The sequence below is a fragment of the Schistocerca nitens genome, chromosome 5 (genome assembly GCF_023898315.1).
Source record: "Schistocerca nitens isolate TAMUIC-IGC-003100 chromosome 5, iqSchNite1.1, whole genome shotgun sequence".
NCBI lineage: Eukaryota > Metazoa > Arthropoda > Insecta > Orthoptera > Acrididae > Schistocerca > Schistocerca nitens.
In genome coordinates, this window is record NC_064618.1 from 412,717,255 (window position 1) to 412,744,853 (window position 27,599).

At 44.2% G+C, this 27,599-nt stretch overlaps 1 protein-coding gene across 1 annotated transcript in view; it reads left to right on the forward strand.

Moving 5' to 3' along the window:
- The window catches only part of LOC126260867 (max dimerization protein 1-like), a 715,242-nt gene that overhangs the window by 666,543 nt on the left and 21,100 nt on the right, over positions 1–27,599 (forward strand). The window contains exon 5 of the mRNA XM_049958290.1: positions 14,951–15,167. Coding sequence (XP_049814247.1) covers positions 14,951–15,167 — 217 coding nt within the window. The remainder of the gene's footprint in view (positions 1–14,950; positions 15,168–27,599) is intronic.

Here is a 27,599-nt window from a genome sequence, read left to right on the forward strand (position 1 = left end):
TGAAACACACATGCCATGGAGGTAGAGGTTTTGCATGTGGACTTCACGTCTTAAGATAGTAGCATGACAATGCCGAAGGAAACACAATTGGTTAATTGCTAAAAAATGGAATATGTTAATTTCAGAATAAAACAGCAGAGCGCCTCTGCGTAAAAATATATCTTCGAATACAATCAGCAGGTGCTGATACGGTCTGTGACGTCTTACATGTGTCAGAGTATATAATTAGTGACCATTCAATTTAGATCTTTCTTGCGAAAGACAGAATAGATTAATTTTAAATTTCGCGAAACTCTATGCGACCAGTTCAATACTTTTAGGGTTCCGCACCTCAATCTGTCAAAACGAAACCCGTACAGGATCTCTGTGTTGTCTGTCTTTCTGCCTGTCTGACTTCTCAAATCTCTTTTTATCATGAATGAATAGATGTATTAATTTGAAATTTGTCATACTCTAACGTCTATGGTCCCTTGGTAGTGTATTATCTGTAAACCTCTAGGCCGACGCAGTTAAAAGATGGGGCCATTTATGCCGCTTATTTTGTTATTCGGAAACTCACTCATTAAAAACTTACCGGTATTTTCCCTTTTAGTAGAATCATGAAATTTAGCAAGCAGGTAGGTTTCATAGTACAAGTAGAATTAGTAAAAAACCAGATAATAGTTAATTTATAATTATATCACACGAAAAAATATTTCTTTTGTTGTTTGTTAACCGACTTCAAATTTGAAATCAGATCATCCTCGAAAGTCTTGGAATTCCTGGGACCGATATCTTGACAGTATCAATGTCGTTAACTGGCAAAATTCGTCGATATTCTCGATTCTCGGAATGGATGGACTTTGCATAAGTTTGTAAGTAACCCTCAGTAATCGCAACTGACAATTTTTTTTTATTAGCTTTCATTTTTACAACGAAACAACCATTTCCATATAGGACATATTTATACTCTCGTCTACCCACACTTGCTCAGTATCAAAGATAGAATCTCCCCTCCTACCCCCCCCCCACCCTCTCTCTCTCTCTCTCTCTCTCTCTCTCTCTCTCTCTCACACACACACACACACACACACACACACACAGAGAGAGAGAGAGAGAGAGAGAGAGAGAGAGAGAGACGCGCGCGCTCGCTACTTTTTCAGACCAATTGCAAAGAATTGTGGCCCGGTGACATGGCGCAGTTTCACCCATAAAAATTCCATCGTTGTTTGGCAACTTGAAGTTCATGATTGGCTGCAGGTGGCCTCCAAATAGCAAAACATAACCATTTCCAGTCAATGATCGGTTCAGTTGGAGCAGAGGACCCAGTTAATTCCATGTAAACACAGCCCACACCATTATGGAGCCACCACCACTTTTTACAGTGCTTTCTTGTCACCTTCTGTCCGTGGCTTTTTGGGGTCTGCACCATACTCCAATACTATCATCAACTCCTACCAACGGAAATTGGGACTCATCTGACAAGGCCACGATTTTCCAGCCTAGGGTCCAACCAATACGATCTCGAGATCAGGTGAGGCGCTGCAGGCGATGTCGTGCTGTTAGCAAAGGCACGATACCCTATCTGGACTGTACGACTTGGAATGGAAACTTTTAGACCGCCCCCTTATAATGAGGGAGTGTGGTTTCAGTGAGCAGAAACCCAATGCAGACTGTTCTAAGTGACTTAAGCGAATCAAACATCTAGAGGTCCACAGAATCGTTTTAGAACGTATCTCAGGCTGGGGGTTGTTTACGGAAGCCAAAACCTAGCTGCCACGTTAAATTACGTGTACTGGCACAGTATTGCCAAGCTTCATCGCAGCAGTCTTGAATGTTGCCGCGTGCTGCGAAATGGCGCAATAAAAGCCCGCCTGATGGATAGAATACCTCAAAAAGACTTACCTCGCTCATCGTGGATAGCTTTAATCAAAGTTATAGGGCGTCGCTGAGGAATGTGCACTTCATTAATTCGCTGCGCGATGCGATTAATTACCATCAATTTACTCAAACAAGCGCAGACTTAGCAGAAAGACGATAAAGCCGGCAATTAATTCCGCTGCGCAATGCTACAAACCGCGCAATACGTAATGAGGATCGTCCCTGCGGACTAGAAATTTCGACCGACATTCTGATAACGAGAATAATCACTCGGCGAGAGCCTATGGAATGATGGTGGTTGTCTTCCGGAGGGATTCCGTTTCGCCGAATGCCATTTTACATTTGTCAGCGAATTCAGACGCTCCCGCACTAATCAATTAACTTGGAGCTATCGCCAGGAACGGGAGCGAACATATCGTGGGATGAGAGGGAGAGGCGAGGGGGGTGACGATTGAAGAAGAAGAAGAAGACGAGGGGAGTGGGAGGAACAGGAAAACTGGAGAAAGAGTTTTCTGAGAACTTCCGATTCCATTGTCGAACATACCTGCTGCGGAGTTTTGAAAGGAAGGGAGGAGGATAAATGAAAAGGAAGGTAGATTGGGGGTCGTCGACGACAAGAATAATAGCAACTGCGCGCGTCTTAGTTTTCCTTTTGTGTTTGTGTCTACTACAGCCATCAGCTAGCCCACTTTCCATTTAAAGAAATTACGATAAAATAATTCCACTCGTTTCTGAAAGCGACTAAGGAACCTGCTGGGTGCTGTTTGCTGGTTAAAAGTGGGCTACGGTGTAGGACAGCACGTAAATGACATTCGTAGCCTGACAACTACCTCCCCTGCCGCCCTCTTCGGTGTAAAGCTTTCCATCTCCATCTCCATTAACGATCTTTTCCTTTGTGATGGCTTTCATCGCTGACTACAATAAGCAGGTTCAAACGAATGTAGGCAGGAATTAAGATACTTGTACTGGATAGAATATCGTTGAGATCTCCTTCGAACTGAGGACAACAACAATAATTCTTAGGCAACTCATTGGAGTCGCTATGTACGTCACCGTTTCACATCTAAATGTCACAAAAAAACTGAATCAGCAAAACAAATGCTGTACACGGTATCTTCTATTTCTTCGGACATTGGAACGAATTGGACATAAAATAAGAATAGTCTGCAAATAGAATTACAAGCAGAACATCATTACAAGAGATTGTTACTGATGATAAAAATAAGTTTGATGCACTAGTTTAGTTGCTATGTTATTTAACTTTGGTCAGTTTAAGACCTTAATATTTCAAGAGTGTTTCAGGGCAGTGATAGTTGTCGGGGAATGTAGAGGGGTCAAAATGGTTTGGAGTGAGTGGGGGTAATTAGGGTATGACAGCTTGGACAGATGCTCTGCAGGCGCAGTTTCGGCAGAGGTGAAAAACAGAAGAAGAAGAAGAATGGAGAGCACTAAATGTGAAGGGAACAGAGATGAATGAAAAGGGATCTTAACTGGATTGTGTTGAACAAATACTTCCATAAGATCTTCCTTTCACTTAATAAAGGGACGCTTCTTCCTTGTTTTGGACTACTAGATGGAGCGACTCTCGGTAGGCAAACTGGGCGAAGTCAATGAAAATGTCGAGAGTATATTTTGCGTTGGTTATTTTGTTACCGTGTAGCATTGTTTGGCAATGAAAAAATGAAACAGGAATCGTGTTATTGTTACACGTTTTGAACTGCAGCACACAATAAACAGTTACTGACATGTGTAAATTTCTTTCTTTTTAAAGACTTTTTATCTGAATAAACAAGCGAAGGCTAAACAACAGCAGTGAGGATTAAAAGGAAAGTGGTTGACGTCGGTGGGGAGGGGGGGGGGGGGCGGTCAGTCTGAATGTCAGAGTTTGCCCTGGGGCGTTAGTTACAATAGTTATGCCATTGGTTTGTGCTATCAATAAATTAAGGAACTTGCGCCGAGGAGAATATGAGACACGATCGACCGAGTACGCTGTATGTAATATGTTGTCTGTGGTAACTTCAGTCAGCTCGTGGTGAGAGTGGCCCGTTGGGTTGGCTCTTGCAGGGATGATGCTACATGTCAGAATTTGTTGGGGGGGGGGGGGGCAGGAGGCGGCCCTTGGCGGGCAGGCCGTCTTGCGGCGTACACGCAAAGGTTAGCAGAGGGCGCAGGGCACGGTACGGCGTTACAGGGCTGCGAGCGAGGGTGTCCGCTAAATATACTGGCGGGGCCAGCGAGCAGGAAACACAAAGGGCTGCCTGCTCGAAAGGGCGGCGCGGCGCGCCCACGCAGCTTTCACCGCAGTTCAAGTGCGTAAACTGCGTGCGGGTCGCGGCCCTCTGTTTGCGAGTCCAGTCGGAGAAAACGGGACGCGACGGCCGCATCGCGGGCCCCCACACGGACCAGCGCAGCCGCGTTATCTCGACAGGGGGCGAGCGACTGCTGCCCGCCGTGCAATGCGACTGAGGCATTCCTTCACGCAGCGCACCCTTCAGAGCTGCAGATAATTTAATTCTGTACTCTTATAAATAAATAAACGCATTAAAATTACTTCCAGTAATCTACACTGAGGTAACAGAAGTCACAGGCTAGCGATATGCACGTTTACAGATGGTGGTAGTATCTCGTACACAATGTACAAAAGGGCAGTCCATTGGCGGAGCTGTCATCTGTATGCAGGTGATTCATGTGAAAAGGTGATTACGGCCGCATGACGGGAATTGACAGACTTTGAACGCGGGATGATAGTTGGAGCTAGACACATGGGACATCCCATTTCGTAAATAATTAGGGAATTCAATATTCCGAGATGCACAATCAAGAATATGCCGAGAATACTAAATTTCAGGCATTACCGTTCACCACGGACAAACGGCCTTCACTAAACGTCCGAGAGCAGCAGTGTTTTCGTAGAGTTGTCATTGCTAAGAGACGAGCAACAATGTGTGAAATAACCGCTGAAATCAATGTTGGACGGGACGAACCTATCTGTTACGACAGTGCCAAATTTGGTGTTAATGGGCTACGGCAGCAGACGACCGACGTAATCAGGTAAAATCGCCATGAGGATTGAGACAATCATCCTACCAACACACTGGATTAAAGATATCTATTTAGTAAAACACCGTATCCTGCTACGTAAAGAAGTCCGTGACTGCCTGCTAGACATCCTTGTACAGCAGGAATCGCCGACTCATCACGGCCTTCTTTAAGGGACTTGAAGGCGTGATAATCGCCTTGGGAGAGGTCAGTACTGTGGGGCAGGTGCTCGAGTGTCTCCACTTAAGTTGGCGTAACTTCTCTCCCTGCCTTTCCCTAGACCAGTGTCTGGTGTCGAATAGCGACCAACACGGGACTCGGCGCATCATTCCACGATCGTGGTAACCTGGCGCATCATTCCACAACAGTGGTTTTCGTCGTATATACTGCCCCGCAAATTCTCATTCTCCGATGGACGTCTGCCTGTGTTTGTCCTTTTGCTGCCAAGAAAAAATCAGCAGCATGTTGGTCTTGTTTGGATACGTTTCATGATAATGTTGCCATAGTTCACATTTCCACATTTACTGCAAGCATGACAGAAAGACGTGAATCCAACACTAATCCCTTGCCTACATGTTCGTACTTATGTGTGCAAATCGGAGTCGCACTACATTACATAAACGCTGTAGCAACGGCCCAGGCTGAATCTTTTTGATCACCCCCTTATACACTGTACTCCAGAAAGAAAGGCCCGGGCATGGATGTATGCGATGTCTTTAGGTTAGTTATGTTTAAGTAGTTCTAAGTTCTAGGGGACTGGTGACCTCAGATGTTAAGTCCCATAGTGCTCAAAGCCATTTGAACCAAAGAAAGGCCCAGCACTTGGCAGGAAACAAAAAAGCAACACTCATTGAGTCTTGCACTTTAAAACAGAATGGAACAGTTTGAAAAGATGTTTTTAAATAATTACTCAGTTTTATAGCTAGATACCAAGCCTATAGAGATCTATTTGTATATGAGACTCTGAATAATATAAATGATGGTCCATTAAAAATGCCAATAAGTGTTAAGAAATTCTCACAACAAACAGCAAAGGAAAGATATTATCTCACGTAATATTAGTTGCATAAATATCGTTGCTCAGGCACTGCCAGTCCATTTCTGATTTCTTGTCCAATAGAAGTATTTTCACTTTTCATTGCTGTTGTGATGACCTGGCATTTCCTTGGATGACAAGCTTTTAAGCCATATTTGAACAACCTTCTTCTCACTGTTTATGGCTGATGCTTCACCATCGGAGTCTTTCATATGCCGAGAAGTGTCAGTGGATGAGAGTCTGAGGTCTTTTGTAGCCTTTTCTGGAAGTTTTCGAATTGTGCCAAGGGGAAATTCTTTTTTTCTCCACACTTTCCCCAGTTCTTACGCCTGCTACTTACTACTTTCATCCAACGAAATCTAGATTCTGCTCACAGTTTTCTAATAATTTATTTTCCTTGCTTGTAATTGATTTCGTTGAGAAGCAACGAAATATTGCAACTTCTTTGAGTGAAATGTTTTTCGGCTTACCCCTAAGCACAAACGTAGGTCCATTACCTCTCCACACAAGTAATGAAGGTATCAGCCCTCAAAAATCTAAAATTAAGAAGTAAAATAACAATACAACCAAACAACAATATACAACACCATTGAAACGATTGATATCGTTACCTGCACAGACTGAAAGAAGGTTAAGAATTTTACGATTGAAGATTCACTGGTAGCGTAATGTGCCGTTCAGGACTTGACTACTGAATTTTTGCCATTCGCGGGCAAATTCTCCACTGACTGACCAATCCATTGACATTTGCTTTGGAAGCAGTTTCTTTCTCGTAGTGTACGCATGTGAATCTGGGGCACATTTTGTGAATTTTAAGCGCAGTGTGTGGTTCCAATGGCTCTGAGCACTATGGTACTTAACTTCTAAGGTCATCAGTCCCCTAGAACTGAGAACTACTTAAACCTGACTAACCTAAGGACATCACACATATCCATGCCCGAGGCAGGATTCGAACCTGCGACCGTTGCAGTCACGCGGTTCCAGACTGTAGCGCCTAGAACCGCACGGACACCTCGGCCGGCCAGTGTGTGGTTCTCTAATACTTAGAACGTTGGTTACTAAACCAGTTGTTAGTGAATTATGCACTAATACGTAGTTCACGTGCAACATAGGGAAATTTGAAAAGAGGGTGATAAAAATAAGCGACGAATGTGTCGCTGAGGAACGTACAACATCTAACTATTCGCCAAATTAATACATGAGGGCATGCTGAAAAGCAGTGCCTCTGAATTTTTAATATGAAAGCTGGTAAAGCTTTTTAAGTGAAACAAGCGTTATTAATATTGTACATATTTCTCAACATAAACACCCTAGCGACGAATACATTTGTCCCAAAGAGAGGTCAGTTCGTTGATACCGTCACTGTACAATGTTTGTTTTCGTTGACGGAGGTAGACCGTCACTGTGTTTGCACCGCTTCATCACTATCAAAATGAAGACCTTGAAGGTGTTCTGTAAGTTTTGGAAAGAGATGAGAATCGGATGGGGCCAAGTCGTGACTGCATGGAGGAAAATCGATTACGGTGAACCCAAGGCGTCGTATTGTTGCAGATGCCGGAGCCCTCGTGTGTGGTCCGGCATTGTCACGCTGAAGGATAGGGGGCTCCGTCTGTGGACGACCACTTCTGCAGTTAGAAACTCGATTACATCTCGTTGTTTCTCACGCACCATTCAAAGTCTTATAGGGCAGTGGGTTGCAACTTGGGTCAGCGAAGGAAAAAAGGACAGAGCATAATATGCATGACATGTAATACCTCAACCGATACTGAGACAAAAAAAAAAAAAAAAAAAAACTGAAGCATTACTTTATAGCACGCCCTCATATCAGTCCACTTTTAGACCATATGCTGTATGGTTCCTAAAGATCTTACAGCACTAAACAGCGAAGGAGCACGAAGGGAGACCCAAGCATGAAAGCTCGGAAGAGCCACCTGACGACGGGTTATTCAGTATGTTTAAGTGTGGATAAAGTTCTTGTGGATGAGTGTTGTGTTCGTTATAATGTTCGTGAGAGATATGTAGTACTTATTGCCGTTACTTGGTGAAGAAATACATTCATGGTAGACGTAGGCGACCATTAAGATTTGGCACAATGTTAAAATATAGAAAGGTCTTGCTCGCACAGTTCCTTATTAAGTGTTACGCGTTTCAAAATATCGTCATCAGACTAAAGCTGTGGAAAAAAGTGTACAGGGATATTAACGATAGTAAATACGTACATGATGCATCGTAGTATTTTACACACAGAAATTTCAGTTAGTATCGTGCTACTGACGTAGTTATAATACTGTAATGTCGCTACAGGTGGCCATACTCTTGTGCATTTCATTTTGTTATGGTTGTAAACTGATAACAGCTGGACTGTTGTTACGATCTAATACTGTAGTATTAATTTTTTTTTAAATTAATAATCCCATTTATTGCGATAATAACTCTTTTTATTTCAAGTTGTTGCCACTAAAATAAACTCATCTGATTGAATGATTCCATGTCATTTATTACATGTTCGACTATCGTAATAGGATTACATGTGGTGATAATTATGTAACATTTTATTTAGTGGTCGTTGTAAACTTATTTTTCCACAAATTATGTTTTATTTCTATTCCATCTCGATTTTATGTTTATATTGTACCAGAACGGTTAATAGTTGCAACTATGTCTTCTGTTTTAACTAATTACTAACGACTGCCTCTGTAACGTTGTTCACGAAACTACCAAGCGACGCACATTTCATGCTGTCAGTGTATGAGTTTCTCTTACATAAAATTAGCATAAATATATCTTTGTCAAGTTGTACACGATGTTCTGTCATGTAGTTCATCGGATTGCATAGTTGCTTGTAAAGATACTGTTTGGCCTCATTTCTATGATTAATGCTGGGGCCATCTACCGGCCTTCGCTTAATTCTTAGATAGCTTTATCCCCACAGTCATTTTGGCAATGGTTTTCTTCGAATACACAACGGCACTGTCAAAAATGCGTATGTGACATGAGATCTGTAGTATATTCAGTCTATTTGCTTACCCTCGTGACCGAGCGAGGTGGCGCAGTGGTTAGACGCTGGACTCGCATTCGGGAGGACGACGGTTCAATCCCGCGTCCGGCCATCCTGATTTAGGTTTTCCGTGATTTCCCTAAATCACTCCAGGCAAATGCCGGGTTGGTTCCCCTGAAAGGGCACGGCCGACTTCCTTCCCCATCCTTCCCTACTCCGATGAGACCGATGACCACGCTGTCTGGTCTCCTTCCCCAAACAACCAACCAACTTACCTTCGTGAGATTTTCACTGAAGTTAAATATAAATGTAAGTACGATACTAATTGAAATTTCTGTGTATGGAATACTTAGGTGCATACTTAAGTTATTAAGTACATATCTGCTATTGTTAATTTCCTTGAATACTTTAGACCACAGTTTTAGTCTGATGATGAAATTTTGAAACGCGTAACGCTTAATAAATAAGTGTGCGATGAAGACTTTTTATATTTCAAAGTTGTGCCAATACTTATTACAAATGTGATTAAAGTATTAATGTGCTGGGAGTAGTAGAAGTTAGTATTCCCCGTTCCTCGAGCAGGCCGCTGGACGTGGCAGCTGCGCAGCCGACGCACGAGACGTGGGCCCCGGCTCCTTCCGCGCTAGCTAAGCCCCGTGGGGCTTTGAATATTCATCGCTCGGTTTCTCGGCGAGTCGCCTTGCCCGGAATGATATGCTCGCACGGCAGCGTGGCGGAAATCTCGCAGCCGGCACCGCGATAGCCTTGAGATAGATTGAAATTTTCTGCCGCACGGTGCTCCTTGCAAACGCCGTTTCTCCCTTCACACTTCGTCTGTTGCCAGATGGTTGGAGGGAGGGGGAGGTGTGTGGCGGAAGCAGGCAGAGCAGATGTGTGAAACCGAGCCGTCACACGGCATGCGACGCTGTCGACAGGAAATAATATTAGGACAGGTTGTTGGCGTCGCAGAACGCGAGTCGGGAGCAGTCCATTGTGCACATGCCAGCGTGCAGCTCGCAGCGAGCTTCGTCTCCCATTTTGTTCGTCACTACCATTCCCGCCTGTGCGTCTTTGTCGCTTGTTCATGAGATCTGTGCTAAATTCTAGTTCATTCCGTAAGGTCTTTACTTTTTGTGTATCGTCATCCAGCCGTTAACTACGCTGATCAGCCAGAACATTATGACCATCGACCTACCATCGATATAAACCCGTCCAGGCGATAGCGGCATCAACCGGTGAGGAATGATTGCTAGTCGGAAAGACGCACGGTGCATGTAGTATCAGTGGGCTTGCTGTCCGTGTGTAGAATGGGGAAGCCGTGCGTTGTATATAAGTTTGACCGTGGGTAGATTATGATAACCCGGAAGCTCTGCACGAACATTTCGGAAACGGCGTGCTTGTCGGATGTTGGAGGAGTGCTGTGGTGTCTTCAACGCGTGGAGAAACCAAGGTGAAACCAGTCGAGTTGTCGTGGGGCTGGGCGTTCGCTTCTCATTACAGATGTTGGACGTCATAGGCTGGGCATACTAGTAAAACAGGACAGGCGGAGAACTGTGGCGGAGCTAGCATCAAACTTTAATTCTGGGCAGATTACAAGTGTGTCCGATCATACAGTGCATCGAACACTCCTAATGTAGGTCCTCCACAGCCGAAGACCCAAGCGTGTGCCAATGTTAACTACGGCTGAAGTGGGCACATGACCACCAGCAGTGGAAGTTGGCGCAGTGGCAGAGCGCTGCATAGTCTGTTAAATAATCCAACAGACTATGCATTGAATCCTGATACCCTCTTCATCATGCCGATTGGAGGACGCGAATCCGTCGTATTCCAGTGGAACCGCTTCTTGACACCTGTACTGCGGGACGGAGACAAGCCAGTGGCGGCTCCATTACGCTCTGCGGAACATCCACGTAGGCATCCATGGGTCCAGTGTAGCTCATGCAAGGCACCATGACGGCCAAGGAGTATCTACACTGGTTGCAGACCACGTACACTCCTCCATGACGATCGTGTTTCCCGACGGCAGTGGCGTTTTCCAACAAGATAATACGCCGAGTCAAAAGACCGGGAGTGTGATTGAGTGGTTCAAGGGATACAGTAACGAGCTCCAGTCGACGTGCTGACCCCCCAACTCGCCATATCTGAATCCGATCGAACACTTCTGGGATGCAATTGAACGTGGCGTCAGAGCTCATCGTCCCTCCAGCGCCGAATTTATGGGAATTAGGTGACTGGTGTGTGTAGATGTGGTGCCTCATTGCTTCCGTGCCACGACGCGTCGCCCTTGTTATCCGTGCCGAATGTGGACATATCGTCTATCAGGTAGGTGGCTGATCAGTGTGTGTTGTGAAGGATTTTATACGGTGTGTAAACGATAACTGTTTACAACGTACCACAGTGGTATAGAGGTGAGAGACCAACAGTTTGATATGGGGCAGTGTGGGCTATGAAGTTGACAAGCTACCACAAATCGGTCTACAAAAACCAACTATGCTACATGGCATGCGCGTCCCGCAAGACAATGCGCTCTCTCTCTCTCTCTCTCTCTCTCTCTCTCTCTCTCTCTCTGCGCGCACACTAGTGGCCCTAGAGAAAGAAACTACTGGTCCTAGAAAAAAAAATGAGTAACATGAAATTTAATGTAGTTTAATTTTGTACTTTGATACGTTTCCACTGTTTGGCCTTACACAAATTTCTGTGGTTTTCCGGTTGTCGCTGAGGGCTCATGGTTCTTGTCAGATTTATTGTAAGTACAAACTGGGCGAAATTCTGGAATTCGTCTTGTCATTTTCAAGACTCGAAGTTTTCGTGGTACTTTTTTCTGCGTAACTTGAATTAGAAATTAGCAAATTTACGTATTTAAAAATCAGAACAGTTCTCGAACTATATTTGTTTGGGGGAACGGGCGATAATGCTGACGACCCTTCCCTTTGATCCGTGGCTGATTGCTGTCTATAATTTCAGGCGTGAAGGGGAGAGATACGGCGCGACCTGATGCAGGCATACAGCCTAGTAGCTTCCAGTAACATCGAGCGCAGATGTCTCCATCTCAAGGATGGGTCATCATCAGCAATGTCATTTCATGAGAGAGTGAATCAGCAGGGAAGGAAGGGTACACACTTTGAGGGGTGATTCTGAACAAAAACCGTCGTAGGAAAATACGTCCTTTTCTTAGTTTCCGAGGAAACTAATGAAAACAGTGTGTAACGGGAGAAATGGCAGATGATATTAAATGAAACAGTGTGTTGTAATGTTTTGTTTAATTGTGTACATGTCCTCACAAAAGATGTACAGAAATGCATTGTGCATCTCTTGTAGAGAGCTGCTGTGTTGCTGATCTGAGCTCATTCGTAAGTCGTTTATTTGAGCACACGCATGTAAAAACTCGTCGCCCTACCATGCACAATTGAAGTGCGGGTGAAAATGGTCAGTAAAGACGTCACTGCGTAACCTGATGTCGCTTTGGTTGTATTCGCATGTGCGTGCTGGTGGAGGACGGCATGTGACTGACGCTTGTGATTTTCAAACAGCTATATGTCGGACACGGTTAAGAAAAGGGCAGATCTTCATCTGAAGTTTTTTGTTCATAATCACCACTGTTATCACGCTTCAAAGGATATACCTTTTCTCCTTATTGACGCTGTATTTAATCCTACACATTACTGTAGAATTTCATTAAGGGATGTACATCACCGCATCCTCATTAGTTACATTTAATTTCAGCGTTAAGGCCGTAAGTGCTACATGACAATTATGCCCTCGCGGTATCTTTTTACGTGGCGTCTTTTAAGTGTCAGTCTGTTGCAGGCTGCATATGCATTTGTTTCGCCTGCGATTGACACCCGACGTAGGTATAATGCACATGTTGAGACGACTCTGAAGAGAGTGTGTTGTGTAAACCAGAGATCTACGGACACCGGCTAATATCGGCCACTGTTATGACTGCACACGAGATTGTATTCCTCCCAATTCACGTTGATCAAGGGACCTGAAAAAGGTGTAATGGAACACAGAAACTGGTCGCGTAAATAAATTAAATGCAAAAGAGATGGCTGCAGGTGTTGTAATTTGCATTTCATGTAGAACAGTCAAAGTCCTTGCACCCGTCTATTAGAAGAATGGATATAAGAAGTTCCTGACCAAGGTCTTGGGCGGTTTCCCTCAATTGTAAGGCAGATTCCGGAACTTTACATCCCCTCCCAAATATTCTGCTGTCCGAAAGTAAAGCAATAAACGGAAGTTTTGCGAGGTTGCGTTTATTTTGCCATAAGACAGTATAACCAGGTGGTTACAAAGTAGAAACATTGTTAAGAATACAGAACGTAAACAGCTGCAACGTGCATAAAAGTAGACGAAAATGTTCCACGTTTTTTTCCAAAGTAACATATTTGCATATACATTACAACTGCTTAAAGTGCTCAGTATCGGATGTGACCACCTGTGGCAGCAACAGAGGCCTGACAACGATGGAGCATGCTGTAAATAACGTCGTTAATGTAATGTTGAGGCAATAACATCCATTGTTCGTTCGGAGCGACTGGCAAGTCATGGAGAGTGATTGGTGGATGCTGACGTGATGCAACCCGTTTCCCTAGTGTATCCAAGACATGCTCTATAGTATTCAAATCGTGAGAGTGAGCAGGCCACGCCATGCGTACAGTATCTTCCGTTTCCAAGAAAACATCGACCACGCGTGCTCTATGAGGTCGAGCATTACCGTCCATTAGTAAGAAGTCTGGGCACGCCGCATCTCGCAACAACCGTACCAGTGGCCCCAAGACCTCGTCACGATATCTGTCAGCACTTAAACCTTTTCTGAAGAGAATGATCAGCATAATCCCTGCCCTCACCATTATCGATCCTACTCGATATCGGTCTCTTTGCACAATGTTCGGTTCTCGAAAACGTGTTCCACATTTCCTTCAGATGCGAAATCGTCGAGAACTACTGTCCAGACCAAATCGGGACTCATCTGTGAAAAGAACATTGACCACTGGTCGACTGTCCAGGTGGGATGTTGACGACTCCACTCTAGATGTTCCCTTTTGTGAACAGGCTTCAGAGGCAGACATACACCAGGTCTGCGACAATAAAGGCCACTCTGTCGAAGCCTTCTCTATACCGTTTGCATCGATAAAACACGTCAGTGGATGCTGCGAGGCCCGATGGCAGTTGCTGCTAAGGCGGTATCATCGTGCCTTTACATGTGGGTCCCCTTGCCGTGGTCTTCGGGATACAGTTTCGGTCTCGTATAAACTGACGCCACATCCGAGAAACAACAGAACGATTCACGTTAAGTCATTGGGCCACATGAGTATGCGACTGTCCTGCTTCCATTCTTTCCATGGCCTTCCACCGCAGTATGTCTGGCGTGTTACCTGTGGCATACTACACCGTCTGTGACTGTGTACACAGCGATTGTGGATGTGGGACTACCCGACAAACACAACCCCTTTTGATAGGTGCCCTGACGTCATCGTTGGCGTGGTTTCCCGTTGACCGAAATGCTGTCTTCCGTGCAGAACGCAATCATGCGGACATCTGTTAACAGTTAAAAAAATATGATCATATCGTGAATTAGACACAGGACTGGGAAATTTCCAACTTGGTTTCCTTCTGCCCCACAACCAGCTCGCCTGCTATTCGGTTGACAAGTCTTGACTCTGCAGTGGTTGATTTCTCAAGCTAGGGAATGAAAAATATATTTTTAAAGAAGATGCTACATTTGGCCAATCGATATGGTGAGTATCCTCTTTCAGCTGAGGGCCTTCGTGTTTTGTTACCCTAGTCTGAATTTTTTTTTCTTTCAACGACAGTTTGTGTGAATGGTTTGATGCAGCAAGTCACGACCACCTCTCTCGCGCCAACCTCTTACTCCCGCTTACACAGCGTGACTGTAGCAAACTTTGTGTTAGATGCAGCGCTCGCTGTCGGTCTGCGTGTAGAATGTAGACCGACACTGCCGTCGCTGGCTGTGGGCCGGAGTGAAGGAGTGCGCCTGCTTGGCGGTGTTGCAGAACCTGGAGGACCGCGAGCACAAGCACGCCGTGCACAAAGAGCAGCTGAGCAGGGAGCAGCGGTTCCTGAGGCGGCGCCTCGAGCAGCTGCACGCCTACTGCGCCCTGTCCAAGCGGCGCTCCGTCTCCGAGTGCTCCACCTCCACCGTCTCCAGTACAAATTCCTCCGCATCGTCCTCGCTGTCGTCCGCGTCGCCCTCCTCCATATCCGAATCGGGTAAGTCGCTCGCGCCGCCTGCCTCTGCCGCTCTGCTCATTCTCAAATGCGCACCACTAGTTTAACGCTAAGCGGGCTTCATCGAAGCCTTCGATATCGCTACTCCATCTCACGTCCGAGCTGTCACCTTTCAACCTGGCCTACAGTCTCTTCAAAATTACTTCGACTGACACTTCCGCGCAGGAGCTGAGAATAGGGATGGGAAAAACCTACCGGTTAAAACCGATACCGGTATTTTGGTTCTGAATAACCACTTGTTTTCGTTCTAACGGGTTTTTCTTATCTTTTACTAATAACAAAGTAAAAAAAAAACAGAAGTATCAGTTACCCATAGTAGCAGTGCTAAAACTTATCGTTTTTAAACAAACCTTTTTTAAGAAAGGAGTAACTTTTATTCGTATTATTTCCATTGGTTTCAAATATTACCTTGTTATAGAAAATAAGAAAAGCGATCAGTGCTGATTTAATAACGATGCAGACAGAAACGAACAACAAACATAGCCATGAGAACTGCTGCATCACAGCTGAGACAATAATGTCTCTGTGAAACATAGCGATAAATAGTTTAGACAAGAAGAGAAGAGAATCTTTGGAAATGTGGTGCTACAGAAGGATGCTGAACATTAGATGGGTAGATCATGTAACTAATGAGGAGGTATTGAATAGAATTGGGGAGAAGAGAAATTTGTGGCACAACGTGACTAGAAGAAGGGATCGGTTTTTACGACATGTTCTGAAGCCTCTAGAGATCACCAATTTAGTACTGGAGGGCAGCGTGGAGGGTAAAAATCGTAGAGGGAGACCAAGAGATGAATACACCAACCAGATTCAGAAGGATGTAGGTTGCAGTAGGTACTGGGAGATGAAGAAGCTTGCACAGGATAGAGTAGCATGGAGAGCTGCATCAAACCAGTCTCAGGACTGAAGACCACAACAACAAAATATCTTACGTCGTGGCTTAAGGTACGCCTGTACGTGGTAGTGAGCGAGACTTGGGCCAACCTGGTTCATACGGCACTTTCTCGCTGTCGTCGCCGGACATCCGTTGTATTGCAAAACGACACCACCTCTAACCTAGAAGTATTTCTGTGAAATGACGTAGTACTGAAGTATGTTTCATCTGAAACACTAAGAGAGGAAGGAAATTATGATCAGTAATAAATTAAAAACTTTACAATAATTCATTCACAACACACAATAAAAATGGAAAGTAGTTGATCTGCTGCCTGTGTCTACATGATATGCCTTTATCTTCTTGCAACCCGACGAAAAGGGCAAATACGAAAAACAGAGGTATTCAACCGCAGGTTTCGTCCTTTAGCATTTACTATTCCTAATGCCCAAATAGTGGTATGATTCCCGATTACAACATGATCTTTTAGCAGAGTTTCAAAAAATTAAAACCAATAGGAGAATAAAGGTGATTTTTTTTTGTTTAGTGTTCATCCAGCTATTATTTGTCGAGAAAAGCAGCAGTGGATACACTAAGTTTTCTTTTATTTGAGCATTTAATATGTTGAGTCTACATACCTTCAAGCACAGAGTGTCAAAATTTTTCATCTTCGTTCGATTTCTACGTTTGTTACAGGAAATCGTGTGAGCAAGAAACCCGAAAACAGGTTATTTTGAGTGGTTGAGATTAAACTGGCATGGAGAAAAACCGATATAACCGAAAACCGTTTGTATCAGAGATAAACGTCATCCCCAGCTCAGAGTACAAGTTGTTCCAAGATGAATATACGGGTTTTAAGGCTTTGTATCATTTATTACATCCAACTTTGCAATTGTAAATAAGACATCAAATGAAAGGACATCTCAAACAGTTTTTCTTACAAGTGTTCAACGTGAGCACCATTCGTGACACATCGGGTCGACAGGCGAGTTCTCCCCAAACCTTGACAAGTGTGTCTGGAGTAATTGTTGCAACAATGCTGTTTTTGAAGTCGGGTAGATCAGCTGGTAGCGGAGACACGTACACATGATCCCTTATCGACCCCCCCCCCCCACCCAAGAGGTAAAAATCTCAGATCGTGTGTGAACGTGGAGATTAACAGGCCCCTTGCAGTCAATCCAGCAGTCGGGTACAACGTCGTTTAAACAGTTGCTTACTTAGCTAATGCCAGTGAGGCGGCAAGCCATTTTGCTGCCAAATATAGTTCCGTGATTCAGCTCCTTCCAGTTAAGAAAAGAACCATAGTTTTAGTATATCAAGATAAGAAACACCAGTTACAATAGCTTCACCGAAAAAGAAAGGACGGTAAACTTTCCGCCGGGATATGACACAAGAAACATTCACTTTATGGTATCTCGTTGCAGCTGTACCATCTCGTGGGGATTCGCTGATCCCCAAATGTGCACATTATGTGTGTTCACATTTCCACGTAAGTTAAATGTCGATTCATCACAGATGACGACTCGATTTAGAAAATCTTCGTCATCCAGCAACATTTCGTTTGCAAATGCACAGGTAAACCTTAGTCTGTAGGCTTTAGAGCTTGTAAAACTGCAAACTTAGTTGTATGCGTCTCCATAAAAGTTTTCCCAAAAACGTAATTGGAATTGCTAATTCGTAACTAACCTTCCGCACAGACTTCTTTTTGCTATGTGATCCTCAATTTTATTTTCAAAGGAAGCTAGAGATTTTAAAACCCATCTTAAATCTCCCAAATCATTATATATTCTTACAAAGTCTTTTAACATTTTATCAAGGTTTATGTATCTTCTTTTTTGAAGAGGTATGACATTTTAATTTCATACATAGCGTGCGCTGCTTCCTCTCTCAGCTTATTTACATGTAGCATACGTTCCAATGTTTTTGATTTATCGAGGAGTGTAGTTTCGTATGCCAACATTCGACAGCATTCGTGGTGCCCTGCAATTGGTTAAAAACATTCCTTATTCAGGATTACCCACCCGTTGAATATCATATAGTCTGCGAACTTCATTACATTTTTTCCATTTGCCTTTCCTTCATTTTCCTATCCACACTTCATCAACAATGTTTGGTGGATGATGTGCCACTGCAGCACACATGTGGCAAAAAGTCGGACTTCTTCTCCATCCCTGTATTCCTCCGTTGATCCCAGTTCTTGCATTTTCTTCTCCAGACATTGGCTGGAGCGAAAATTCCAACCGGAAAGGGATGTTTCGGCTAACACTGTTTTCACGGCTTTAATTGTAACCATTTCAAAGTCTAGCTTTGTAGTTTTCGGTGACTGCCCAGGCTCCTTCCAAGAAAATTTTTTTCATTTGTATTTCGAATTTTGGAGCAAAGCAGATAAAACAGGAAATATTGTCGTCACCTCTTCCGGGCTTCCGATGTTGACATGTATTGTGTACAGTTGTTTGAACTGTCTCGAACACCTGTCAAATGTACCACAAGAACAGTTCCATTTCCACACAGGATTTTCTGCACTTGTTCACAACAGAACACCAGGATTCTTTTGCCAGCAACAGGTCCATCGTCAGTTTTCAGAAAACTTCCAGAGGTCTTCGCTCAGTTGAATCTCAGAGCTAGAGCCATGGTTCTGGGTCGTCCAAGGAGCTTCTCTTCTTGGTCTACGCAATCCAGTCTTGGAGTTCTCGTAATTTGGCGTATTTGCCTCGAAACGTAAACCTTTATCTTTCCAACCTTGAAATATCTCATTAAAAATTCTGAAAGTTGGCGCTGTCTTTCCTTTCTGCTATTATGCATTAGTTTTATAATCTTCACATCCGTTTCGTCATGTGGGCGAGAATGTTGCTGTTCAGCCATGATTCTCCTATCTGCAGTTTTTTAAGGACCTTTGCACTTTCTTCGTTCGGAATTCACCCATAAGCAATTCTTATACTCACCTCTCCTTTTTTTTTCAGCGCTTAGCAGTGACCATCCTCGAGAAGACACGTGCTCCCTTTCGTAACCACGATGCAAAATCTGTTGGTCGGAAGTGCCACGGTACCTGTGGCACTGCAGTAGGGTCGGAAACGCCGTAGTCGAAAAGCCCACACAGCCATGGTGTAGTGGCGATGTTGGTGAAGATCTGGCAACCGCAGGTGGTTGCTGCGGCTACAGGCCCTGTGGGATTGGCCGAATGTGTGCCTTGCCTCCCGCGCGTGGCACCACCATGACATTGCATCCTGCTTCATAGCAGATGTCCGCTGTCGGTAGGCTCAACTGACCCAGCGAACGCACATTCTCTCTTGAGCAAGCGGTAGACAAACGAAAGAAAACAATCTTCGGTCGTGTTCGGTTCACATTCACAGGTGTGTTCCGCTGGTTGACGCCTTCCAGCGAACCGTCAACGGGAACTGCATTCTCCGCGTCGGCGCTTACAGCGCAGAGAACTGGTGGTCTGTGCGCGAACCAGCTGATGGTTATAAAGTGCATTTACTGACAAAGGTCCTGCGTGGGCTTTATCGTCTGGCAGTGGAACCGACTTACACCGGAAAAAGAAAGTTCCAGTTTTGGCCACCAGGTGCAAATCTGAATGGAAGAAAGACGTATAGAAATGTTTCCTTTTATAATGAATTAGGAATAGGACGTGGGAGATCAGGTCAAGCAAGTGAGAAAGCCATAATGTTGATTTTATTGTTAACCGCCGCTTATACAGTTTGTTCAATTTGTGCAGTGGAGATGTCGACGAGATGCTGTACAACCCCAGATTCTCACCTGGTGGCCAAAAGTGAAACTAATTTTTTCCACTGTAAATCGGTTCTGCTTTAACGCGTTAGAATCTCTACCAAGTTTCGCTGAGAGAGAACTACAGCCCACACTAGGCCTCTGTAATTAGCTGCACTTCAATTATAACCACTGGTTGTATTTGTTATTGACATGAGATAGTGAGCAATGGAATGTAATATTGCTAATGGAATAGATATCATGAGCCCTTGTGGGATCAAAGAGATTTGTGGCACAAAATGCCCAAGAGAAAGAAATGGGCTACGCTGGGTATACACTTGCGGAAGTACTCGGAAAAATCCAGCGGAGGACAGAAAGACGATAAATTCATTGCTTGCTCTATTGGGAAGGAGTAAGAGGCATAAGTGTTTGTATTTCGCTTTTTCGTGGCTTACATTTAAGATAGCTGCAATTACGTCCCAGATACATCTCTGTTATTTTAAGAGTTTTTAATGTAATAACCGACCAAAAAAAAAAAAAAATCTTTTTCCCTTCGCTCACGCTACCTCCTCCTCTCCAGCCCACTATATAACAGATTTTAACAATAGTTTTATTTCACAGTTCGTTTTGTAGGTTTTACATTACATTAATCAAACTTCATTATCAGTGTCTTCCTTAAACGTAATTCAAAGAAATCCTTGAATGCTTCGCATATGCCACTGCAAACATCGCACTATCTGAGATATACAAGCAGCTGAAATGCAATGCAACTTCTTACGTAACTGCGTCCAGTTGCTAAGAATCTGGTTGTGTTGCTCGTCGTTAATTAGTGCCCTGCCTTTAAGTTGCCCTTTGAGTTGCAATAAGAATGTAAAGAAGAGCGTCGCCCGATATATGTGCAGGGTTTTAGAATAATGTTAAGGAATAATGAAGTTGCAATTCAGTACTAAGTACAAGACCTCACCGCGTTTCACACGTGCCTAAAAATTCATAAGCCAACATTTTTTTTCTTTTTTGCCATGTAATTGTGCTCGCACCGTTAGAAAGAACCGCTCGTCATAAAAATAATCCGATCTGAACATCACTATTTGGCATCGCCGCTGTAACTAGCGCTATATCGAGTAAATTGTGTGTGCTGATTATTAACGCCAAGAAGAACAATAACGCAGTGTTCATGTGGTTGGCACGCTATACCGCTGGCTGTGCTCGTTCTCTCTTTTTCTCTCTAGTGTAAACTTTTGTTCATAGGTAGCGAACAGTGGCAAGTTTCTCTGCGAATACGTGTTCGCTTGTGTTCGTTTCCGTGCGCTCGCATGTAAACACACCTTAAGAAGCGCTTTGGAGCAGATTGGAGCTTCGGAAGCGGGAATCGCAAATTAGTAGTTCTATTTATGAACGCCTAGAATTAATAATGAAATATAAGAAACAAAAAGAACCCATTCGTCTAATGTGGTTGAGAGGAGGGGCGGGGGGGGGGGGTTCTCATTTGTTCGGCATAACTTAATCGCCATCCAATTCTGTTTCATCGCGCGCGCGCAAAGCCAAGCCGTGATAGACTTCCGCCAGCGGACGTGCCTCGCTTACAGGAACAGGAACGTCAGATGTCACCGCCTAGCGTGCCCAGTTCTTCAGTCGAATCGCCGTCTCTTCGGTGCCCAAGGGTCAAACTATTACCCACGCGTATTCTAGAAAATTATGACTAATCTTTTGGACTCAGGACCCCTAAATCGTTTGGATGTCTCAAGAAACTGTAGGAGTGACAGATAATAGGTGCAAGGGGCATAGAGAAGTAATTGTCAATGCTGTGTACGGAAGACAGTGAAACCTTACTTATCGTGATTTCGTCATATGGAAGCTAGTGATAGCCCGGTGGCAGCGCAAGAGTATCGCGGAAATGGCTGAACTTGGTGCATGTTCACTACTGCCCCTCATTCGTGTCTGTCGAAAGTGGAAGAATGGGCGTAAAACTGTTACTAGACGGCAACTCTCATCCACACACATTATCTTACTGTACAGGAGCAAATGGAGGCAGTCTATAGAGCAGCTTTCAATAGAGTCCCATGATGATGATTTTTATATTGTTGATGCGGTCTGATGCAGTTCTCCAGTCCTGTCGCGTTGCCAGCCACTGTCTTCATCGCAACAACCCGTATCATCATCATCATCATCGGAATGTCTTGTACAGGCGTATCTTATCCTGGCTCTGCAGGTCTTTTCTTTCTCTGTTTCTTCAGTTACAGTTTCCCGACCACTCGTGTCCCTTATTGGGAAATTTTTCTCGTGACTCGTTGCTTACGATTATCGTTCATTAGGCGAATAATCTAGCTGATGTTCAAGGTTCTCTTACAACGTCAGGTTTCAGAGACGCTTTTCATTTCAGCCTTCTGCATTCCCCACATTTCGCATCCATACAGAGTTATCCTCCGAACATAATAAGCGTTTCTGGTGAACAACATGCTCTGTGATATGCGCTTTAACGTGTTGCTGAATGGACAAGCTAGCAGATGGTGAACTCCAAATAATGGCGTACCTCAGTAATCAATCCTGACCTCCATTATGTTTAACCTGTATATTCATGACATGCCAGACACGACTCTATAAAAATCCGGAAAGCAGACGACATAGCATTAGTCTTCCAGACTAAAGATCTTATTCACTGTGAGAATTTGCTGACAGCAATCTGACGGAATTGCGTGACTATTTCTATAAAAGGAGACATCACCCTAACCCAAATAAAACTGAGGTTACTGCATTCCATCCAATAACTACAATCATCCGTTTCTAGGAATCGATCTGGATCGGTCCTTGATATTCAAACAACAGTACATCAAGTTATCTGAGAAACTTGACTTACGAGTGAATGTGCTTCGCAAGATAGCCGGAAGCAGTTGGGGTGCGGATGCTAGTTACGCCGTGCTGTACTCGCTCTTGTGTGTTCTGCTGGTGAATATTCTGTTGTTATGTGGGAAAACAGCGCCAGCACAACGAAGTTCGATGTGCAGCTTAATGAAACTACGACAGTTTCACTGGAACTGTTAGATCTGTTACCTGCCCTAGTTAACATTACTCTAAAAGATCTGAGGAGGAAAGCAAACTTAACGTAAATTTGCTCAAGAATATCAAAAGAACACTCCCTTGTACAGTTCCAAACAAGACCTACCAACAACTCGTCAGAAGTTACGTAGACCACCCTGGATTGAGTCAGAAATTGCCAGTTCTTTTGACGTGACCAACAATGCTCACCTGTTTCAAGATTCAACAGAGATAGTCAAGTGATTCAGACTACTGTGCCAAACCTGGTCGGAAGCTGAAAAGCTTTAGGACGGTCGAAGGGAGGTGCTGACTGCGACTGAGGAGCAAACAATAGATCACACCGTCAAGGATTTCTCACTTCGAGCATTTGTTGGAGATGTGAGGACTGCACAAGTGGCTCATAATGCGCTGGGCTAGAGATTCTTGGAAAACTGATACACAGAGCGATTCACTAGTCCTGAATCCAGTAAACGATAGGTGCAACACTTGCAGAACGTTCAGTTGGTCACTTCTTGGCGCCAAATGTAGACACGGTCCTGACGTTGTATAGAGGTACTGTGCTGATACTAACTGCCGAATGGAGCCATACCTCCGCTTGTGTCCACGTTTAGCGGATGGACGTCACTTGGGAACTATTTGGGTGACGTATGGTGAATGCATAAAATAGTCATAGTCATTGACACGTGCTGTTTCAGCTGGAGTGAAAGTCGCACCAAAGTACTCGCCAGTTAGCCACTCTTCTATGAATGTTTGTGTTCATGCACAGGACACAGTGCCCCACAACCCGCCTTCATATGTGCGTACAGCACTCCAGCACAGGTCTCATTCCATTTAGTACTTGGTAGTAAATAGTCTGTGAAACATTAACTACCTAAATGAACAACCTGGTTGCGGCTGGAGCATCCTTACATTCTATTGTAGGTACGAAAGGGACAGAGGAATATGCGAACGACGTTATATCTCAACACAGCTGACCCTTCATAACGAACATTATGTTTTCCAGCAGCAAAAATGACCATGCAACTGGCCATGAATCGCGCGATGGAGTATGAAGGCAAACTTAGATCATATCAGTCACATTATTGGTACTTAGAATTAACTAGGCGACGAGGGTTAGAATCATACATGTATCGTTGAAATGCGATCTTTCTGCTTCCTAGAGGTGTACCAACAACTTGTTAGAGCACGGGTGCTAGAGACCTTACCATTTGATATTTTAAGAAATTTGGGCGTACTGTCAGACCGAAATAAGTGCACTCGTGCAATTGTAATAACAATGTTTCTTCGATATTGGAAGGCATGTCTTCAGTTCTCCTTTTCACCATATTATTGGGTAACGGAAGTTTAGTATCTCTTTTGGCCGCTTTCTCCCCCAAAACTGCTTGGACCATGCCCGTAGCTACGGGCAGTACGGGAGACTCACCAATTGTGTGAGGTTTTCGTTCCTTTCCAATTCTCAAACGAGCTAGGTATGAGGCTTTAATGTAGTCAGTATCAGTGTTAATAAAATTTGTCATTCATTTGGAGGTTTTTCTCTTGAAAAACGCCGACAAGTTTATCAAGTATCTCAGAGTGCTTAGAAGTTTGAAGATATTTTAATAAAGAAGGCTTCAAATGGTTCTGAGCACTACGGGACTTAACTTCTTAGGTCATCAGTCCCCAAGAACTTAGAACTACTTAAACCTAACTAACCTAAGGACATCACACACATCCATGCTCGAGGCAGGATTCGAACCTGCGACCGTAGCGGCCGCGCGGTTCCAAACTGAAGCGAAAGAAGGCTTCATGCTTTGATTCGAAAACATTGCTAAGCATACTGTGCATTGGGGAATTGGATCATCACCGGTTACTGTACTGGCCTTTACTGGAAAAGCAAATTTTACCTTTCATCATACTTGCTCTTGGGTATTGGTTCAGTTTTATTAACTGCATCCTTGGAAGTACAAGGAACTTCGTGGCATAAAAATCACCCGATGGCTAACTTTAAAACACAATCATGTTTAAGTCACACAATCAAGTTAAACTTCACATAAAAAAGTCGAGGATCAGCTCGTAATACGGACACTCCGGTTCCAGACACAAGGTTTCTTCGGATCACGATGCCATTTAGGGAAACGCCCAACAAAGTGACAATAACGACAATGACTAGTGCAGCGCCACGCATTGGAACTCCGCACATGTTGGCAGCAGCTGTAAAGCGACACGAAAACTGTCGAATAACCGCCGACAAGGCCCGATCAAAATATCACCAACGTCGAAAGAGTATGAATCATTTCCGGACAAAGCGGCGATGACTAATGAAGAGAGGGGTGTGGAGGGTACTTTCGGATATTCCTGTGTCCTGCGTGCAGTCCGATAGAGACATCATGGGGTAAATCCATTTTCTTTAACATTATACAAGTGCTACTATTATCAGTAAGTTTCGTAACTATCATTGTCCATTGAAAATAAGGTGACAGAATATTTTACTTAATCAGTAAGTGTTTTATTTTTTGTACCATCTGCCCCTGTGTTAGAGGAATGCTTATAATGATCTAGCGCGTCTGTTAGGTTTATATCATCTGTTGTAGGTTTTGCAAACGCAGGTCAGTCGCCGAATAATCACTGCATTACGGTATTTATGAAATAACTCTTATCAAAATGAAGACTTTAGACTCAGTTTCCGATGGAACCTCGAACGATAGTAGGCAGTCGCAACTGTGGGGCGCCGCTCGATATGCCAGAGCTGGGGGCCACAGCACGCGCCCGCCAATCACCCGTTGCCTGTTTTTATTTCGATTCACGCCGCTGCCGCTGTGTTTGTTTGCCGACTCAAAAACATGGCCGGCTATTTGAAGCGGAGGGATAAATGACGCGGAAGAGCTAGCAAATAGAACCGCTGCCACCCCGCACGTGCGGCCTTTCTCGGCGCCGAAACAAATTTAAAAGCCTCATGCCCAGTTAGCGTACTGTGAATGTTTGTTTATAGACATATATAAATTTCCCATTACCGGGAAATTGCGCTGTGCGCAGTTCTGGCTTTCGGAAGGCTGCCATTGCCCAAATTTTATACGCGACATGGATTAAGTATTGCATGTGCAGCACCAGTTAATTCTGAGAACAAAATTCGCACAGACATTTTCATGTTTTTGTGTAATACCACAAATGAATCTCGTGTGCTTACAAGGACCGTGGAAGGAGTTTTGAAAGTGAGCGCAGTTTTCCTCGCTTGACCAGTAACAAAACGAAACAACGGTGTTGGACTCTGAAACTCATCGTAGCTGAGTGATTTGTCTAGGAGCCTTTCGTTCCAGTCCAAGCGGTATCCACTGAAGTGAAAAACATTGTACCACGTCTTCTTCTGACAAAGAAGTCCTGTAGAAAATTTGTGAGAACTTGTAAAAAAAAAAAATTACAGCTCCTTCTCTCCTTAGAGAGGGCTCGTTAATTACATTGCGGGAGCGTTGACTCTACAACACCGCTTTTGCTAAATGGTAGCTAAACTAGTTAAAACTGTTTAATCTCGAAATAGGATTACGACAGGGACTTTAACGAGCTGATCTGGTATCCTTGTAACACATCCAGCGACCGTGGTGATCTACGGTCTTCGTGCTCGACAGCTCTTGTATGACAGTAACGAAATGAAATAGCCGCCAAGTGTCCCCCAAAGCGAGATTTTTGCCGTCTGTGGGAAAGCCGGTACCATTTGAGAATTGTCAAACGAAACACAGCAGAGTTTAACTTTTGATTAGATCCTCACTTATAGTCTCTCATATTGCTCTAGATAGTAAAACTGAAGTCCACCGAAGTTATTGAAGGATATTTTCTGAGTATTTTAGTGTAAAGGATCCGTCCTCTCCGGTGGCTTGTTACGCAGTAACGACAGTTTATTTATCCGCATTCATCTTTGTATTTGAACTGCAAATATCCGCCCAACAGCGCAGATGTCGACTGCTTGCGGTGAGTGTCATATTTGGAAACTAACTCGTCCAATGCACTCGCGGTGCTTGCTGTAGACAACAGTAATGTCTGCTTTGTGCTTCGACCTCAAGCTTGCACTGAGTACAGCTGGGTTCTCTATCCGTTTTGTTTTTCCGGGCCGGCCGCTGGTGACCGAGCGGTTCTGGCGCTACAGTCTGGAACCGCGCGACCGCTACGGTCGCAGGTTCGAATCCTGCCTCGGGCATGGATGTGTGTGTTGTCCTTAGGTTTGTTAGGTTTAAGTAGTTCTAAGTTCTAGGGGACTTATGACCTCAGCAGTTGAGTCCCATAGTGCTCAGAGCCATTTGAACCATTTTTTTTTGTTTTTCCGGGACTGTTGGCTGTTCGTTGACAGCGATACACAGAAATATGTATAGAACAGCTGTAAAGAGTTGCAAAAGATGCAGATGCGATGAGCGCTGTGGTAGGGGCTGCCGCAGCTGAGGGAGGTAGCTCAGCATAGCGTCGCCGTGGCGGTCTTCCATGTGAGTTCATTGAACCCATACACGATGAGCAATCACTATTGGGGAAAGGGGGGGGGGGGAGTTTTGTAGGATTCTAGCTTACTCTGACACAAGAGATATACAAAGTTTCCCAGAAATGTCGCGACAAACTTCGAGGGGTTGTAGAGCGCGTGTTACGCTTCAAATCGAGGAAAGGAACCCGTGTCCGGAAACGTCATCCAAAGATGCTACAAAAAGAGCAGAAGTTACAGGCACCAGCGTCTGCCACTAGGCCACCCTTTCGTCGACAAACGTGACTTTATACGTTGACGGATCCTGGGCGGAACTTCTCGCAATGTTGTTTCTTATTCTGTGATCGCGACTCAATACCACGATCGC